The following is a 17,903-nucleotide window of genomic DNA, read 5'->3' as shown; positions in this document are numbered from 1 at the left end:
TTATACATATTATACATCAAACAACAAAATACATGGAAAACACATCTCTTATGTATTACATCACGTAGAAAAGCTGCTCTAAACAGGAATAAATCACCTCATACATACCACAGTGACTGACCACGATACAATACAAAAATACATGATTGTAGAAAGTTGAAGGAGTCTAGAGTCCAAATCACCACCTCTTTGAGATGGCCTAACTTGTTCAATAACTATGTATCACAGACCAGCTTCCATAAAAGGTCTAGCTGCTGGAGATTTGATATCCTTGCTTCTAATGGCACTCATGTGCTCTATAACCATTTTCTGTTTTAAAGAACCATTTCATAATACAATTTGGCCTGTGCAGTCCTAAAGGTAACTTGTTTTTCTTCACTATTTATTTATATTTAGTCATCCAGGGGGACAAAGCTGGCTAACTCTAACTAAGCTAGACCTTTTTGCACTGAATCTGGACATGGAAAAATAAACCCATACTGTATGAAGACATGCCCAAAGTAGGGACAACAGGGTGAAAGTGGTTAATGACCCTCAATTTCTGCAGTGACGTTTTCTGCAGTGACTTAGATGACAGCTTGGTCTAAATTTAATTCACAATGAGCAGTCTCTCAGCAACCAACAATTCATTGCTGAGACGCCCACTGTCCGACACCATCCAGTTTTCTGATTTACTGATGGCCCTGTTGAAGTCTAAATTTGCCACTGTGATTTGCCTTTCAGTAAGGGATTTGATAGACAAATTAAAAAACAAACCCATTTTGCATCTTATTTATAAACACATCTTATTTATAAACATTTTAGCACTGCAATTTCTGCAACAAAAAAGAAACAACAAAGTGAAATAAAATACAAAAATAAAAAACAAACACTGTATTTACATCCTACGAGTTAGGATGAGTAAATGCATGGGACAAAATGTCATGTATGTTCAAATATACAATGACAAAAGAAATACCCCAATGGAGTGGGCACCACATTATAATTATTAAATGACATGTCTCTCTTTCTTTCTCTCTCTGGAAAGACAACTTACTTAGTAACGCTGATGTAAACTATTTGCTCATCGTATTTGCTTTTTGGAACATCCTGCATTTAATCAGACAGTAACTCAGTTGTCTTTGCCTGCAGTGTAGCGCTGCAAGAAGCTGTCTATCACAACAGGGTCTGTATGTGTGTCTGTGTCCAGTGCTAATCTGGACACACAAACAGTTGGATGGAAACCAAACTTTGTATGTACGCTGCCAGTAGACCACAGAACATCCACTATTGTCTTTCAACATGTTTTATCCTTTCAACATGTTTTATATAACTTTACTTTCATAATGGAAGTCAAAGGGGCCTTGATACACAGATTGTATATATACTGCTCAAAGAAATGAGAAAAGAAACAAAAAACGCTCAAAAGTATTAAAGGAATATTTCACTTTAAAAAAAACGTTTGGTCATTTTATCGTCTACTCAGGCCTTTGTGAACCCCCCAGACCGTTTTTTAAGTTGCTCGATTCAGTATTTAGATATTTAATATTCATTTTATCAGACACGCCCCCTTCCCATACAAACCCATTATAACTTCAAACTCCATTTTTAACATGTTAAAGGTAGGGTAAGTGATATTTTTGGGTTAAAACAAAAAGTATTTTGTTAAAAGGTTAAAATGCTATATTCTGATAGTAATCATTGCTATAGAGTGTTTTTTCAGTAACAGATGTCTCCCTGTCTCTCCAGCTCTTTAATAAACAGAAAATACATTTTTCGGTAGGTGTCAAAATCTCAGCCAATCAGGAGAAAGTACCCATTTTTAAGCTTAATTTGTATAGTGTTCCACTTCCAATTTTGCATGCTCATTTCTTAGTGTCATCACTTCCAATTTCACTTGTTTAATCTGTATCCTGATTGAGTTCTCTGTCCTGGTTGGATAAAATTGGAAATTAAACTGAAACTGAAACGAAAATTCATTTTCTGTTTAATAAAGAGGTGGAGAGACAAGGAGACTCCTAATACTGAACAAACACTCTATAGCAATGAGTACTATCAGAATATAGAGCTATTTAACAATTATTTTAACCAACGCAAATCACTTACCCTACCTTTAAATTCATCGAAAACACCCGTCCTTGGTTCTGGTGACTCACCCTGCCCTCCTAATGCGTGAGGGGGCCGTGTTTTTCCGATTAATTCTCTTTTTTTTTTTTTTTTTTTTTATTGTATTCATTTTTTTCATTTTCCAAAAAAAATATTAAAAATTAATGAAAAAAGTAATTGAAAAAACACGGCCCCCTCGCGTATTAGGGGCACGGTATGAGTCGGGTGAACCAAGGACGGGTGTTTTTGATGAATCTAACATGGTTAAAATTGAGTTTGAAGTTACAATGGGTTTGTATAGGAAGGGGGCGTGTCTGATAAAATGAATATCAAATATCTAAATACTGAATCAAGCAACTTATAAACGGTCTGGGGGGCTCACAAAGGCCTGAGTAGACGATAAAATTACCAAAAGTTTTTTTGAAAGTGAAATATCCCTTTAAGGGATCAAAGTGTTCCCATTGAGTGCCATTGACGTGTTTTACCGCAATTATTATATATTTTTTAAACGTTCAGAACCCAAGATATCATGATCCGAAGATTTTCTGCTCCATTCACTTCTTGTTTAACTTTTTTACTTAAAAAGGCTGTATCTTGGCTCCTGTGTACTTTTTTTTTTACTATGTATTTTTGTACCAGACATGTTATTTTCAAAGGCAGACAATTAATGTCAACGAGGTCGCGATGACCTCATAGATAAATATTCTGTGACTAATTGAAAATCTAAGATAGATTGAAAAATCTCTGGTACTGGGACAACACAGCCAGAAATAAATCTGGCACTGAATGAGTTAATTATTTTGAGCAGTGTATATATGAGCACTGCTAATCACTTTTTTGCAGACAATGCCCCCGATACAAACTTAATGCCAGACACGTCGGTGAAAGACTGAGGAATTATTGTTCTCTGTGACTCCTGAGCCATCTGGCTTGTTTGGTAATTATGTTGATCGCCTGCTGTGCTGTTAACTGTTGGCAAAGGACTCGGATGCACCAGTACTGCTAGATGTTGCACCAGTACTGCTAGATGTTGCACCTGAAGTCACGTTGTAACCATCTGATATAAAAAAAGAGGAGAACATGACATGTTAGTACAGCAATGGAACAAGTGATGCATGAGGAAAGATAACATCTTAAAAGATATACTGTACCAGAGATAAGCCGAGCCAGACACTAGCTCATTTTGTTATATTTTTGTCCCTAGATTTTTGTGAAATGCAGGAAAAGTTTTCTGCATTTTGTCCTTTATAAACCATAAAACCAAAATGACTGAATCATTGTTAGCATTGTTGCTATTTTCTGGCTGCACTTATGCCCAATGCCTGTGACGTGAACAAGGAATTAGATGCAATCTTTCAGTTGAAGTGCCAATTTTCCTCACACTGACATGAGTGCCAGTTAGGTTATAATGAGTGATTATAACTTAACCTGAACTAGATGTTCAGGCTGCCTATCCAGCCCTATATTGCACTGATCAGAGCAATGGTCACAGAATTATGGACATTTGAAATGTTAGAAACAGCTGTAACACTGCTGTAGTGCCCCATATGTGTGCAATTTAGTTTTTTTTTGTCATGTCACGGCAGATCGTTGAACAGCATTTGTGTTTGGTGATGATTGGAGCAACGTGGCCCCTGGTGCGACTATTGTCATGGCAGACCCCTGATCAATGTTTGTGCCAAGTTTGGTGCGGATCGGACCAACTGTGCACCTTGCAAGGTGTCTGCATGTTACTGTACGCTTGTGACGTCCACCGTCGGTCCGCCCACCCGCCCGACCGCCCATCCTCGAGGCAATTTTAATATAGGAGATCATACCTCGTCCTCTTCCCAAATTCCGCAAGAAGCCCAGTCCCGTTGACAAGGTTTCGGGGATGCTCTGAAAGGAAAACCAAATATACAGATATTTGAGATGCGACTGATGCACTGTTCACCACAGAACAGCGATTCAAAGACAAAACAACTCTTACCCTTGTAGTTGAACCAGAACTTGGCTTTATTTTAATTTCTGATAAGGATGATCGAATCTGAAATACAATCAGAAAAGTGAGCTCAGAAATTAATACATCTAAAGCCCTGAAATAAATAGAGGTTATCATTCTCCTTGCCGCGTAAAGTAACAAGGGCAATGTTCAATGCCGGGTGACAATTTATTTATTTTATTTGACCAAAGCCTCCACAACAGCCGTGTTTGGAAGCCAAGATTGACATGGTGAGCTCCTTAGCAGCGAGGACACTCACTGTGCCAGTTCAGCAATCACAATGTACTTAGATCAGTGGTTCTCCAATGTCAAGGACCCCCAAATGAATATGTATGTGACCGTGGACCCCCATTGGTGACAGGGATCACCATACATGATTTGTATTGTTAAAAACTCACTCCAGCATGCATGCAATGAGCTTGTATATCTGCTATTTTCAAATAGCCGATGTGCAGTATACAGTATAGGGTTGAAGTGGTTAAACAGATTTTTATGCTATATTAACAAAGTTTGCTGGGGACCCCCATGGAACCCCCTCAAGGACCCCTGGGGGCCCCGGGTCCCTACATTGAGAACCACTGCTTTAGATTGTGCAGATCAGTGAGATAAAACAGAAGAATGCCAGCACTCACGGAAGTGTCTTTCAGGTACTTTTAGAAAAAAAAGAAATACCTGAAGGACACTTCCCGGGAGTACTGAAACAAAAATCTATTTTCAATTGAGAATGGATTTTGAATCGAATCTTGACCCCAATAATCAAAACTGTTTGGAATCGTTAGGTACCGAAATAGTCACACCACAACTTATCACCCTTGTGGTTCTGTAATCACCCTCTCCCACGTGGAAAATAAAGACTGGGCATGTGGTAAAAAGATGTAGTGTAAAGGCTTTCAGAGAGTCATTCATTGCAACAGTACTCACCTTTTTGTCCAGCAGTGTTCCAAACACCAATATGAAGCATCCCTTTGTAAAGATACATTGAGATCAGTTAAAAAGCAGGATTAGCTGTGTAACACTTTACTTTCCACTGGCCTCATGCCGCTGTTACCATGTGTACTGACTGACATATATTAAAATATAAGAATTATGTATTCACAGAGTAATATACTGTCTGTGCAGTATGAATAAACACCTGTACCTTAGGAAATGAGTACATATTTGAGAGATTAGAATTAAGTACAAAACACAAAACTGTCCTTAAAACACAGTTACTGTAATATTGAACAAATACCTGTAGTGAATTAAAGAGTGCAAACACAATATGGATTCCTTTGTCGTGTGGAGAAACCATGGTTCCTACTCCCAGACCCCAAGTAGTTCCGAAAAAAGGCGTTAGCACAGCCAAACTTCTAGCGATGGTCACCAGGACATGCCGCTCTTCAGACCGCGACGATTCTCCTACTGTTCTGCTTCTCAACATTTTGTATATCACCACAATGAGGATCAAGAGGTTTGTGGCCACTACCATGAGGGCTGGGATGACAAACGCCAACAGAGCCTTGGAGAGGTCCCAGTTCAGCCAGCAGACCCCGTTTCTTCGGATATAATTCTTATCGGGTGCAGTTACGGCTATGGTTATAATGGCGATGATGAGAGGCGCTCCGTAGCCTAGAGAGAAAGCAATAGCTAGCATGCTTTTTTTTGACATATTCCCCAGGACGGCTACTGTGCGATATAGCAACAACAAAGCTGATGCCAGCATCCAAAAGAACAGGGCCAGGTAGAAAAAATGGATAAAGAAAGTTGCCGCATTGCATGCTGCTACGTTGTCTTTCTCTGGGTCTGAAATGGCTGCTCCGATAATAAACCAAATGTCTGCAATCAGGAGCGACACAGCAATGTTGACGATGGACACATGTCGCAAGTAGGAGGTGGTGTTCCTTCTTATTTTTCTCCAGATGACTGTTTCAATAATGAGACATATGACCAAGCAACCCATGGATATGCCCACTCCAATGTAGGTTATGAAGTCCAGAATGACTAGAAATTCCTTGTCAAACGGAATAAAGGGCGACATGAGGATAGAGAAGGAGGTGAGATGGTTGCAGTTGCAGGTCACAGTTCCATTAGCATGACTCACCAACACACATCCCTCACTGTCCCATGCGCCAAGACCACTGAAGAGACTAAAGTTCCAGAAGACGCACTGAGGGTTTCCCAGAGTCTCATTGCCCAGAGTCTCATTAAAAATATCAAAGGTGAATGATACATTGTTGATAGTGGCGTTAGTCTTGACTAGAACCACATTTCCATTGATGGTAGAATTTGTGTCGTTGTTGGTGGGGTTTCTCGGGGGAAGGACATTATGCATTGAGACAAATATCACAGTGGTGATTGCACTGTTAGGAATGTTAGATACTGGTATGTCTATCTCAACAGATGAATTCAGATCATTGTTGTAGGTGTCTGTGAATGTGGTTTTGTTCAAGGTAATGAGCGATGTTTCAATTACAAAAGAGTCACTGGTCAGGTTACCGGTTATTGTTTCAATAGCATTCAGTAAGTTTGAGCCACTTTGAGGTTCAGTAGCATTTCTTCTATCTGAGGCTTTGCTTTCAGTGGCGTTATTTAACTCCTTCCATGAATCAATTGTTGCATCAGATATGAGAACATCTACAGTTTTCAGGATATCCTACAAAATAAGGAGAAAAACAAATATGTACAAAATGTTGTTTTGAAGATGTATTTCTAGTTGGTATTCCTCAGTCAGAAATACAAAAACTGTGTATAACTACGGATAAAGACTAGAATTGGTTTACATTTTGTCCAATTATTAAAACATTACTGAACTTATCTGAATAATCGAATCAACAATGGCCAAATGTGCAGTATGTGCAGTTACCAAGTTATGAATGTTTGAATTTTGTTTGTAGATAAATCTGCTCTCCAGGGACTATCTTTGGATATACTTTTCAAATATTTAAAATGCAACAATAATGTAACTTTGACACAAAATAAACAAATAATACTGTATAATAGTTGACCTACCGTCATCAGTCCTTTATTTATCGGTATATTTGTATTTGCCACACTATTCAGTATGCTAACAATGGCTGCAATGTTGGCAGGTGATTTAACCACTTCCGTAGCGTTGTTTTGTGTGACTGAGCTTAAGTCTCCCAGAAAGTCTGAAACCTGTTCCTCGGTCAGAGACTGTAGATTCTGAGATATAAAAGGCAGTAGTTAGTACTGTAGTAGTAAACGGCTATATACAATCAAGTTAACACTTTGTCATAGAAATCTGAATGGTCATGTATATATCAGCTAGATAGTTAACCTGCCTGCAGTGTGTGGCAGGGTATTGTAATCATTCCTTTTTATTTATCTGTGTCTGTCTCTGAAAAAAGAAACTCAAACGGTTTGGTAGATTTTTATGAAACTTTGTGAGAATGATCAGTTAGCTGCCCTAACAAGATCATTTTATTTTGGGTTGAAAAGGTCATGGTTACAATCCAGGTCCAGGTTTAGAATGCATAATCATCGTATCTCAGGAACAATTGTCAATGCCACCAAAGTGTAGCCCCATCTTTGACCTCACCCTTTGCTGTAGCGAGGCATGAGGTCAGTCACATAGTATTATCATTCAGGACTGGGGTGCTGGGCGATTAGGTGTATTTTTTGACCTATTTACCCAAATTGTAAAGGAAATGTAAAGGTATTTAAATGAGATGTCTGTCTGTCGTAACAGTGGGGTGGTAAAATGATATTCCGCTGTGAAACAACAGTTTAAATAGGGTATTTTGACAGCCTAAATTTACATGGAAGTGCACTCCTGATCAGCAGCAGTGACGAGGCAGCGAAGAAGAGTGTGCTTCAGTGTTTTTGTATGGGAACTTTGGCACAGGCTGTCAACCTACCCAATTTACAGTTGTCTCACAGCGGAATACCATTTTAACTCCTGTTTTTTACAATAGACATCTATCTGTAAGAACGTGAATACATTTAAATTTGTGATACTTTGTTGGAAAATGGGTCAAACTAGAAATGGCGCTCTCCTCAGAGCGCAGGTCTTTGACAGGCCGGGTTGTTGAGGGTTAGCAAACGAGAGTCAATCATATCCAATTGGAATGGAATCTGAAACATCTGACTGATACATCTTGATCACATGACTCCAGAGACAATGTGTACCAATGTGTGTGAGTTTTGGACAAAATCTGCAGGAGTAGTAACAAAAAGTGTTTTGAAGAAAAAGCAAAATAGCATAAAATGTAGTCTGGCACAAACGGGCGGAGCCTATCTGGGGAGTTGCATCATGATCTGAGGAATCCAGTTTTTTTTTTATTGTATGACCTATGGTTCAATGGTTAATGGCCAAAACATGAAGCGGGCTGTCATAGTGGCACCATGAGGCCGATTTGAAAAACTGTGCAATGGACGTTCTTTAGAGGTCTTCACAGGTCCAATATGACGGACCCCTACCCATCCCTACCTCTCAGGATGTTTTCTACTACATTTTTGCACTCTTATTTCCTGTTAGTTGCCTTCCCCTGGGACTCCAGAGTGACGCCCCTGGTCCTAAGGTACAGCGATGGGTGAGGTCACAGGTGGGGTTAACCAAATAGTCCAGGCCCACCTCTCAGGATGTTTTCTGCTACCTTTTTTTCACTCTTATTTCCTGTTAGCTTACTACAGTATAAAGTTGATAGGGAACACCCCCAACTGAGGACCGTTTGGTCTCAGGGGCCCCAAAATCCCTTTTTTGGTATACGTATATTTCTGGCAAAATTATGTAAATGCAAATATTACGGTACTATAAGTGCATAAATAGTCATACCAGTATGAAATTTAGCGTATACTGAAGTAGCAAAATAAGTTTCCGGTGGTTGCTGCCATTGTATCTTAAATTATCACCCTGGAATCCCAGACTATGTTGCACCTGGTCCTAAATAAAACAATCAGGGTCTTGCATAACATGAAATGGTGTGGGCACTGGTTAGAGTTTGAATGTTTCTTTGAGTTTAGCTACAGTGCAACTATTTTGCATCTACACGATTAACACAAATAATGCAGTTTGTCATCTACAGCCAAAGGTGATCTTTTGTCAGTTTTTAATTCATAGACAGGAGAGTGTAGAGACAGAAACCCAAGGCCAGAGAGACAGGGGAGACATGCAATATTAGTTTGTTTTACATAATTTCTGTATCTTCCCTGCAGACTGTAATTAAGTACATTATTTGATTATCCTCTTGCTTGGATATCTATCCATCTGCCTTTTAACCACAAGAACCCTAGCATCCCTTTTCTGTGGGTGAACATTCTGCGAAAAATCTTGTTGTGAGCATGTAGATTGACTATTTTCAGCAAAGAGATTTGGTGTAGAAGTGAAAGAGGAGGGGCCCTAGTATAGACCCCTGGAAGTCTCCAGTCACTGAAGTAGTTTTAACAACTTGAACCCCTAGCATGATTATGGGGTGAACATTCAGCGAAAATAGCAGAAATACAAGCTGTATAGGGGAAAAAAGGAAGGGGCCAAGCAGGCACGTGCAGAGGGGGATTGAGAGGGCCGTTTTGCCCCTGATGCCCAAAGTGCCCATATAGAAAAAATATATAAATGTATATTTTGGCTTTGCTTTGCTTATGTTGTTGCAATTTCAACTGAGGAAAGTCCCGCATTGACTGAAACATTTGCTGAAACACACTTTATAATTCAGCAGGTTATGCTGTAAATTATGTTGGTGTATGGTGTTATATATTGTTAGATGTACGGTATCCTTTGTGAACTTTTAGCACCTGCCTCTCCAGTGGTCTCTGCGGGCTTAGAATAGACCCCTGGGAGACACCGGTCAATTAAGTATACGGTTAATTACAAGTGGTTGAAACTTAAAGGTTAATGTTATTAAATGTCATAGTATGACACTTAGTAACAGAGTCCTAAGTAAAAAAGTCTGTGGGGGGAAGAAATGTTACCTGAGCCTGATTAAACAGCTTGTCAATCGCTGCCAGGATGCACGTGTCGTCTATGATAACCCAGTTTCTATCTGCTGTACATTCTGCTGTCTTCGCTCCCACTTCATCTGCTTTGCAAATTCCTTCTGTAGTTTTGTCCCCAACGTTTCCCTCACCAAACTCTTTTGCACGACATACATAGACTAAGGAAAGAAATAAAAGGTTGTCTGACTCCAGCACTGGATTCACAAAACGTCAAGATAGTTTTTCATTAATAGTTTTGTGAAAGTCTGTGTGCATATTTTGCAACAAATCTTTTTTAATGAGGTTTACCTTACCTTCACGTTTTATTTTGTATCCATGGTCTGTTTCTAACTTTGTGAAAATCTTGTTGCGTAGAGCAGTAAGTTTTGAGTTCCTGAAAGAGGTTGCAGTCACACTATAATCTGCAATGACACTTCCCTCCCTGTGAAAGAAGTTAACAGAATTAAAGAATGTTGTTATAGTAAGACCTAGAGGCATGGCCAATGCTGTTTCATTATTTTGAGTGGCCAAGCGGCATTGGCCACGCCTCCAGGTCTAAGTTAAGTCACAAGACCTGGTATTTAAGACCGCAAAATAGGCCCCCTTGAGTTTTAATTATTTGACCGTGTATGTATTGTGTCTGACTGAGAGTAGCTTTTATTTTACTCTATTCCAGAGGTCTTCAACAGGGGGTCCGTGACCCCTAGGGGGTCCGTGGAGTCACTGCAGGGGGTCTGCAAAATTGTTGTTTGATTAAACAAAAAAATGTTTTTTTTTATTATTTTTTTTATGTTAATTTGTCTTTAAGTACAATAACATGGTATGTTTATATATATTTTGTAGAGAAAGGTCCTTTTGCACACTTACTGGGATAGCCCTGAAACACGACTGTCATACCATGACAGTCATGGCGCTACTTGTTCCTTTTTTTGGAAAATTTTACATTTACAACCAGCACATCTACATAAACGTTCAGATTTCAAATATAAAGTGCTTCCCCCCCGGCCACGGAAGTTAAAGTGCACGGGTCTAAGTAGCCTACCTGTATCCTCCGTATTGTTAAATAAAAAGATTTTTAATCCGATCGCCGGCCATTTTCTCCAAATCTTCTCCATATTCTTTCAAATATCACTTGGGAGATGTATTGCACCCTGATACATTACTAAAAAAGGAAATGGCCGGTGATCAGATTAATTTTATTTTATTGAACAATACGGAAGATACAGGTACTTAGACTTGTGAGCTTTAACTTTGTAACATCCGTGGCCGCGGGCCCGGGGTAAGCACTTTATATTTGAAATCTGAATGTTTATGTAGATGTACTGGTTGTAAATGTAACATTTTCAAAAAACAGGAATAAGTAGCGCTACTACTGGGACAACCTGTGCGTATAGGAGCAGGCAACCATTTTTTTCATGTTTATAACATATAAAACACAATTTTATACATAAATATACGATATATGTGGTAGCCCCCCCTACCCTACGAGGTAGGGGGTTCCTGCTCCATCACCCCATCAGTTTGGGGGTCCCTGGCCTGAAAAGGTTGAAGACCCCTGCTCTATTCTATTCTTAAAGTCCAAGACAATAAAGATCACAATTGTATTCTTGAGCCCAACAACAAAAATGGTCATGGACAATAATGATTTTATTTAATAACAACCTGTTATTTAGGACTAGTGAACAAAAAAGGAAAGGGAAAAAAATGTCTTTCTTTTTCCTACATAAAGGAGCAGGTGTATGAGATGACATGAAGGCTCAAATAACTACATTGTTAAGAATCAAGCACTGCAAAAACCTTCCATAAGGTTTAATCTGCTTAGAAATAACCGAGTGGTTCAATGGATAAGAACAAACACATTAACATTGGATTCTACTACATCCACATCTTGGTATCAAAAGCAGGCAGTCATGGTGAGGATTTTTTGTGACCCACAAGGATTACGTTCAAAGGAGAGTAAATGTTAACATAATAACACATATAATGAATGAATGAAATTGATGTGTCCAATTTTAATGGTCTTTCTGGTCTAGGATGTGCTGCCTGTCACCCGACCAGGCTATTAGTGCAGATGAAAGCGAGCCATGGCCCTATCTTGACTTCACAGAGAAGTCTGTGAATGCCTACCAGGGACATTCCTGTCAAATGTGTACTCACCGTACAACAACATGGTCAAACTCTTCCTTTCAAGGATAAATAAAGACTTTACTCCCCTTCTGTTTTCTGAATCACAGTTTTGAGTTGTTGCTTTGCAAATCTACTCGGGACAATTCCTTACAACTGTCTGTATTCCATGTGAACCGTGATCCGAAACTTTCACAAAACCAAAGGTCGCAGGATTGGTTTTCCTTATCTTTATATTTTGAGTAAATAGTTGTAAATGTAAGTAATTCAAATATTATGCATCAACCTCATCAAGATAAATTCCTCGTATGTGCAAACATACCTAGACAATGACGATGAAAAAAGATTGAAACTTTGATACCTGAAACCGAGGAGTGTTGCTGATTTGAAATCCTTGTCTCCTAAGGCAACAGCTTTAATCTGTTTGAGAAAGGATTATGTATATTTTACAGTTATTCAATAGCAGCAGAGCTTAGAGATTTCAAATATATCTTATGACAAATTCATCAATTACTGGTGTAATAGTACAGTACAGCAGAACTGTACAGGAGATATGGACGAAGGGGCCGTGATATCACCCATTGGTTTACAGACCAGGAGTCCGGGACCCTACAGCATTCCCTTTTCAGAATTCCTTCCATATAGATAGACAAACGTTGTTATGACAATGGAGCTACAAAAGGTTGCTTAAACAGACTACTAAAATGAATGGAATGTTACATACAGTAGTATGACTTACACAGTAGTTGTAACCAACTCTGTTTCGCACACTTTAACTCTTTCAACCTTTCAAGTTCAACTTATCTTACAATAAAATGCACGAAATCTCTGTCTGTAGTTCACATACATCTGTAGTTCACATATCTCGACAACGACCGACTTGAAATTCGACACGAGCCACTGTTCATGACAAGCGTCTTTAATACTTAGTAGAGCACTCTTTTGCTGTTATGACCTGCTGCAAACGTGATGCATAGCCAGGAACCAGCTTCTGGCAGCATTTTTGTGGCATTTTAGCCCATTCTTTATGTGTAGTGGCCTCCAGTTCACTAATATTCTGGTGTTTGCATTCTGCAACCGCCTTCTTCAAGTACCACCAGAAATGTTTTATCGGGTTCAAGTCAGGAGACTCTTACAGCCAGTCTAGAATCTTCCAGGACTTCCTCTGACACCAAGCCTTGGTGGAATGCTTGTGATTATTGCCCTGTGGGAGGTCCAATGACACCCAGGCTTCAGCTTCCTCACAGACGGCATGATGTTTTCTTCTAGGATTTCCTGATACTTGATTAAATCCATCTTGCCAACAACAGGTTTCCAATGTCACCCTGTGCATCTGTGCCACCCCATGCTTCACTGTAGGTAAGGTGTTCTTTTCAGTGTAATGGTTCATTCTTCCTCCTTCAGACATACCGCTGATCCTTAAGCCCAAAACGTTCCAGTTATTTTTGATATTACTCACTCAATGTCTCGCTTATGGGAGAGCGCCCCCTGGCGTGATCACAGAAGCATTTATTATACACAAGGATCAAGGTCGCATCAGGCCACGTCAGCAGGGTAGCACCCCCCTTTGTGCTACTTAAGGGACTGCCGTGGCCCGGCGCATTATTAAAAATCACACCCTGTGTGAAGGTAGCGGCGCCTTTGATACATTATGTCATCGATTTGTGTTTATAATGTGTTTATAGCCATGTGTCACGTGAAGCTTGACCAATCACTTTGTTGACGGGTCTGACCAATCAGAACGTTGACGGGTCTGACCAATCAGAACTTTGACGGTGAACACGGACAAAGTCAGGTATAGAGCAGGATCCGCTCTATACCTAAAGGTATAGAGCGGCTAGCGCCGCTAAGAATGTAATTCTCGCAGATATCATAGAGCACGCATCTCTGTCTGACCAACAGTCAAGTAGTGTAATAGTTCACTAATAGGACAGGAGCATATCTTGGACCCCAAACGTTACCGACAGCTTTCTGAGATTTTAGCAGCATTGCAAAAATCGGTGGCTATTCTGTTTAGCTTCAACACAAACACTTCCTTGAGCTGCATAAGCTTGGTTCTAGCTTTGGTTCACGCTGACCTTCGCCAGATTTTAGACTGGATGTGACTGCACCGCCCCTGGCACATGGGCGCTCTCCCATAACCGAGACATCTCGCTCGTAATACTCAAATAACCAGGGTTACATGTGTAACCAATAGTTTTGTTTCATCACTCCAGAAAATAGATTTCCAAAAATTCTGTGACTTATGCATATGGTTTTGAGCATTTTGGAGTGGGCCTTTCTGTGCTTTTGTATCAGTAGTGGTGTACATGTTGGAGTTCAGGCATGGTGTCATGGCAGCTTGGAGGTCTGTACTGTCTCTTTAATGTCTGCTTGTTTGTACATTAGGTTGGAGCTGCAGTCTGCTTGTGGGGGGGTGTGTCCTGGCAATTTCGTGGCTGTCTGCCATCCTGCAATTACCTGGCTGGCTACTTACACCTGGCTGTGACGGCACGCAGTGCTCAGTGATATTATCCAGCTAGTGCACACACTGGTGCAGCTAGTACTAGGTCAGTTCTGCTGCTCGTTAGCTTTTGACCAGATTCCTTCTTGACCATTAGTAACTCCTGATCTCTTCCACAGTCAGCCTGACAGCCTCCCACGCAGCTCCAACCTGGACAGAAGATCTACAAGGACTGCCTTTGCTCCATGCTACTTTGGACCCCCTGCTTAATCTCCTTTCTGGTGAAAACGTACCTAAGTTATTACTCGGCTCTTGGAGCCTGTACCTTGGTTCTTTTGAATAAAAGACACTTTAGTTTACTTTAATTACATCTCCTTTGTTTGTGTTCTGTATCTGGGTTCACTCACTGTCTGCCTTGACACATGGAGCCCTTATTGTGAAAACTGGAACCTCAGTGCCTGTTGCCACCAAGTCTTGCTGCAGGTCTTTTGCAGTTACTTGAGTGTTTTTTGACCATCTGTTCCTCAAGAATCTGGTGGCAGCCATTGATAACGTTCTGCCACATCCAGGTAGTGTAGCCACTGTTCCTTTAACTTTCAACTTTTGAATTATGTGAATTATGCTTCCAAAGAAAGGCTTTGTTTTGGAGGAAGTCCTGGGAGATTCTACAGTGGCTATCACAGTCTCCTGACTTGAACCTCATAGAAAATCTCTTATGGGATTTAAAGAAGGCAGTTTCAAAACACAAATCCAAGAATACAGTAAGAGTGAGGCCTTTGCACATGAGGAATTCCTCATAGATTCCTCATAAATGCTGCCAGAAGCTGGTGTTTGGCTATGCGTCATGTTTGCAGCAGGTCATAACAGTAAAAGGTTGCTCTACTATTAAAGACACTTGTCACGAACAGTTTGAATAATTGCGAACGCGGAAGGAGGCGAGGCGCGCCTCCGCCCAAGTGGAGCTTACTATGAAAGTCTGCTCGGCTTGTGTGTGTGTCTGTCTGTCTGTGTGCAGTGCACTGCCTGGGTGCGGCCGACAGAGGGCGCCACAGTGCAGCTACAGTCAAAACACAAACACACACACACACAGTCCGTAAATACACAATATTTTCGAGCTGCGTTCGCTTCCAGCGTTCGCGCGTCTTACTTGTTCTGACACTGTAGTATTTTGTGTTTAATTTGGAGAAACCAGTCATTATATTAGTTTTGTTGAACTATTAACATTGTACTTGTTTCTCGTCTGGGGGGGGGGGGAGAGAGAGAGAGAGAGAGAGAGAGAGAGAGAGAGAGAGAGAGAGAGAGAGAGAGAGAGAGAGAGAGAGAGAGAGAGAGAGAGAGAGAGAGAGAGAGAGAGAGAGAGAGAGAGAGAGAGAGAGAGAGAGAGAGAGAGAGAGAGAGAGAGAGAGAGAGAGAGAGAGAGAGAGAGAGAGAGAGAGAGAGAGAGAGAGAGAGAGAGAGAGAGAGAGAGAGAGAGAGAGAGAGAGAGAGACTGACTCACCGATTCACTGATATTGATGAAGAACTGGTTAGTCTGGTTATTGAGAGTCTTCTCATATTTATGGTCCAGCGTGAATTCAAAGTTCTGCGTCTTAAAGACTAAAACAAAAGCCATTATGATTACTATATTTCCACAGAGGCAACATCCTATATTACAATTGAGAAAAGTTTTTAGGACACAATTACTGCCATTCTCTTCAACTGCTGTGTGATACCTACTTAGTGGTGATGATGGTGGTGGTGGTGCTGTTGGTGGTATTGTTGGTGGTGGTGATGGTGGTGGTGTTGAAGGTATTGTTGTTGTTGTTGTTGTTGTTGTTGTTGGAGGTAGTGTTGTTGTCGGTTCAGTAGTTGTTAAATCTGTAATGATATATTTCATATACATTTGTAATGACAAGTGATCATTATCAAACTCTTTTGAATAAGTCTAAACAATTTAGTCTGTTGGAGACTGTTAAGATCAGTAGGCCTATATAGCTTATAGAATTTAAATAAAGTTCTATCTCTGTACCTGCAATTAACTGATAAGGAGTGCTGGGATCCCCAGCACATGAGTCAGCATATGGTGTCACTGTGATGGTATAGTTCTGGCCACAGTGCATGTTGGGTATCTGACAGCCTGTACTGTTGGTGTAGCAGTAATATATGTGTACATTTTGGCCCACCGCTGTCACGTTGTAAGCTGTGGCACTGGGGCTTCCCAACCAGGTCACATGGGTTGAGTTGGGACACACCAGACTGGCAGTAACGTTATATGGGGCACACGGGGCTGGGAAGAGAAAGAAAAAATAGTCAGAAAGTGAATGAGAATCATCTTTATTGTCACATCACAGGTTTTCAGGTGTAAAAAGTGAGTGAAATGTGTTATTGTGCAAGCTCCATCGTTTTTGTTTGAATCTCAAAGTTAATAAGGAGAAATGGGGCAACTTATTTTTCCCTTCCACCCTTTACTCAATGCATGCATTCATCCATAACTAGATTTTTAATCATTCAATTGAATTAAGTTGACTCCCAGAGAGAAAAAACAAATCAGCATTACGGTGTCTTTGGTGAACATCTCACCTGTTTTCAGATCCACAGCTGAACTTGGTTGACTGTGACAACCTCTGTCAACAGCTACAACAGTGACAGAGTAGTTTTCACCACAGGATGGATCAGTGAAAGAGCAGGAGTTTGCATTGCTTGAGTTACAGTTGTGGATGTGTCCATGTGTTGTTGCTGTTGCTATGTACATGTCTGCTCCTGTGTCAGGGGACCAGGACACTTTGCTAACCCCGCATAATGTAGAAACAGAAACATTACTGGGTGGGCAGGGACCTGGAGACATAAGAGGGAAGAAGTGGAGAAAAATAAAGTTTATTCTCTTTGGTGCTTTTTTGAACTGAACACACACAAGGTGTGTGGAGGATATTTTAATTAGTATGATAGAATTTGTCTGTTGGAGATTATTCAGATTAGTAGATCGTTTTTAGATTTTAAGTCTTGTTGCTGCTCTGTACCTGCAATGAACTGATAAGGAGTGCTGGGATCCCCAGCACATGAGTCAGCATATGGTGTTACTGTGATGGTATAGTTCTGGCCACAGTGCATGTTGGGTATCTGACAGCCGGTACTGTTGGTGTAGCAGTAATATATGTGTACATTCTGGCCCACCGCTGTCATGTTGTAAGCTGTGGCACTGGGGCTTCCCAACCAGGTCACATGGGTTGAGTTGGGACACACCAGACTGGCAGTAACGTTATATGGGGCACACAGGGCTGGGAAGAGAAAGAAAAAAGAGTAAGAAAGTGAATGAGAATCATCTTTATTGTCACATCACAGGTTTACAGGTGTAAAAAGTGAGTGAAATGTGTTATTGTGCAA

At 40.5% G+C, this 17,903-nt stretch overlaps 1 protein-coding gene and 1 long non-coding RNA gene across 2 annotated transcripts in view; one reads left to right on the top strand and one right to left on the bottom strand.

The window, feature by feature from the left end:
- The window catches only part of LOC311063667, a 44,770-nt gene extending 40,722 nt beyond the window's left edge, over positions 1–4,048 (top strand). Inside the window, exons 3-4 of the long non-coding RNA XR_014602628.1 lie at positions 157–3,126; positions 3,893–4,048. This is a non-coding gene — a long non-coding RNA (uncharacterized lncRNA). The remainder of the gene's footprint in view (positions 1–156; positions 3,127–3,892) is intronic.
- Positions 3,000–16,695, bottom strand: LOC311063665 (adhesion G-protein coupled receptor F1-like). The gene is made up of 12 exons (XM_084083195.1): positions 16,552–16,695; positions 16,260–16,400; positions 16,042–16,139; positions 12,462–12,520; positions 10,291–10,418; positions 9,974–10,155; positions 7,055–7,228; positions 5,298–6,698; positions 4,988–5,029; positions 4,055–4,111; positions 3,903–3,963; positions 3,000–3,142 (listed from the first exon to the last, which is right to left on the bottom strand). Exons 1-12 carry the CDS (start codon positions 16,640–16,642, stop codon positions 3,051–3,053), a joined length of 2,526 nt encoding a protein of 841 aa, XP_083939321.1. The 5' UTR covers positions 16,643–16,695; the 3' UTR covers positions 3,000–3,050.
- Positions 16,696–17,903: the final 1,208 nt, after the last annotated feature.

This window comes from Gymnoscopelus microlampas (assembly GCF_963454915.1).
Source record: "Gymnoscopelus microlampas genome assembly, chromosome: 16".
NCBI lineage: Eukaryota > Metazoa > Chordata > Actinopteri > Myctophiformes > Myctophidae > Gymnoscopelus > Gymnoscopelus microlampas.
This window is presented reverse-complemented; position numbering and strand designations above follow the sequence as displayed.

Coding starts and splice junctions, on each gene's coding strand:
- LOC311063665 (XM_084083195.1), bottom strand. CDS start 16,642: ATGCACTGTGGCCAGAACTATACCATCACAGTGACACCATATGCTGAC. Junction 7,229..9,973: donor AGCTGTTTAATCAGGCTCAG/GTAACATTTCTT, acceptor TTTATATCTCAG/AATCTACAGTCTCTGACCGA. Junction 6,699..7,054: donor TAAATAAAGGACTGATGACG/GTAGGTCAACTA, acceptor CTTATTTTGTAG/GATATCCTGAAAACTGTAGA.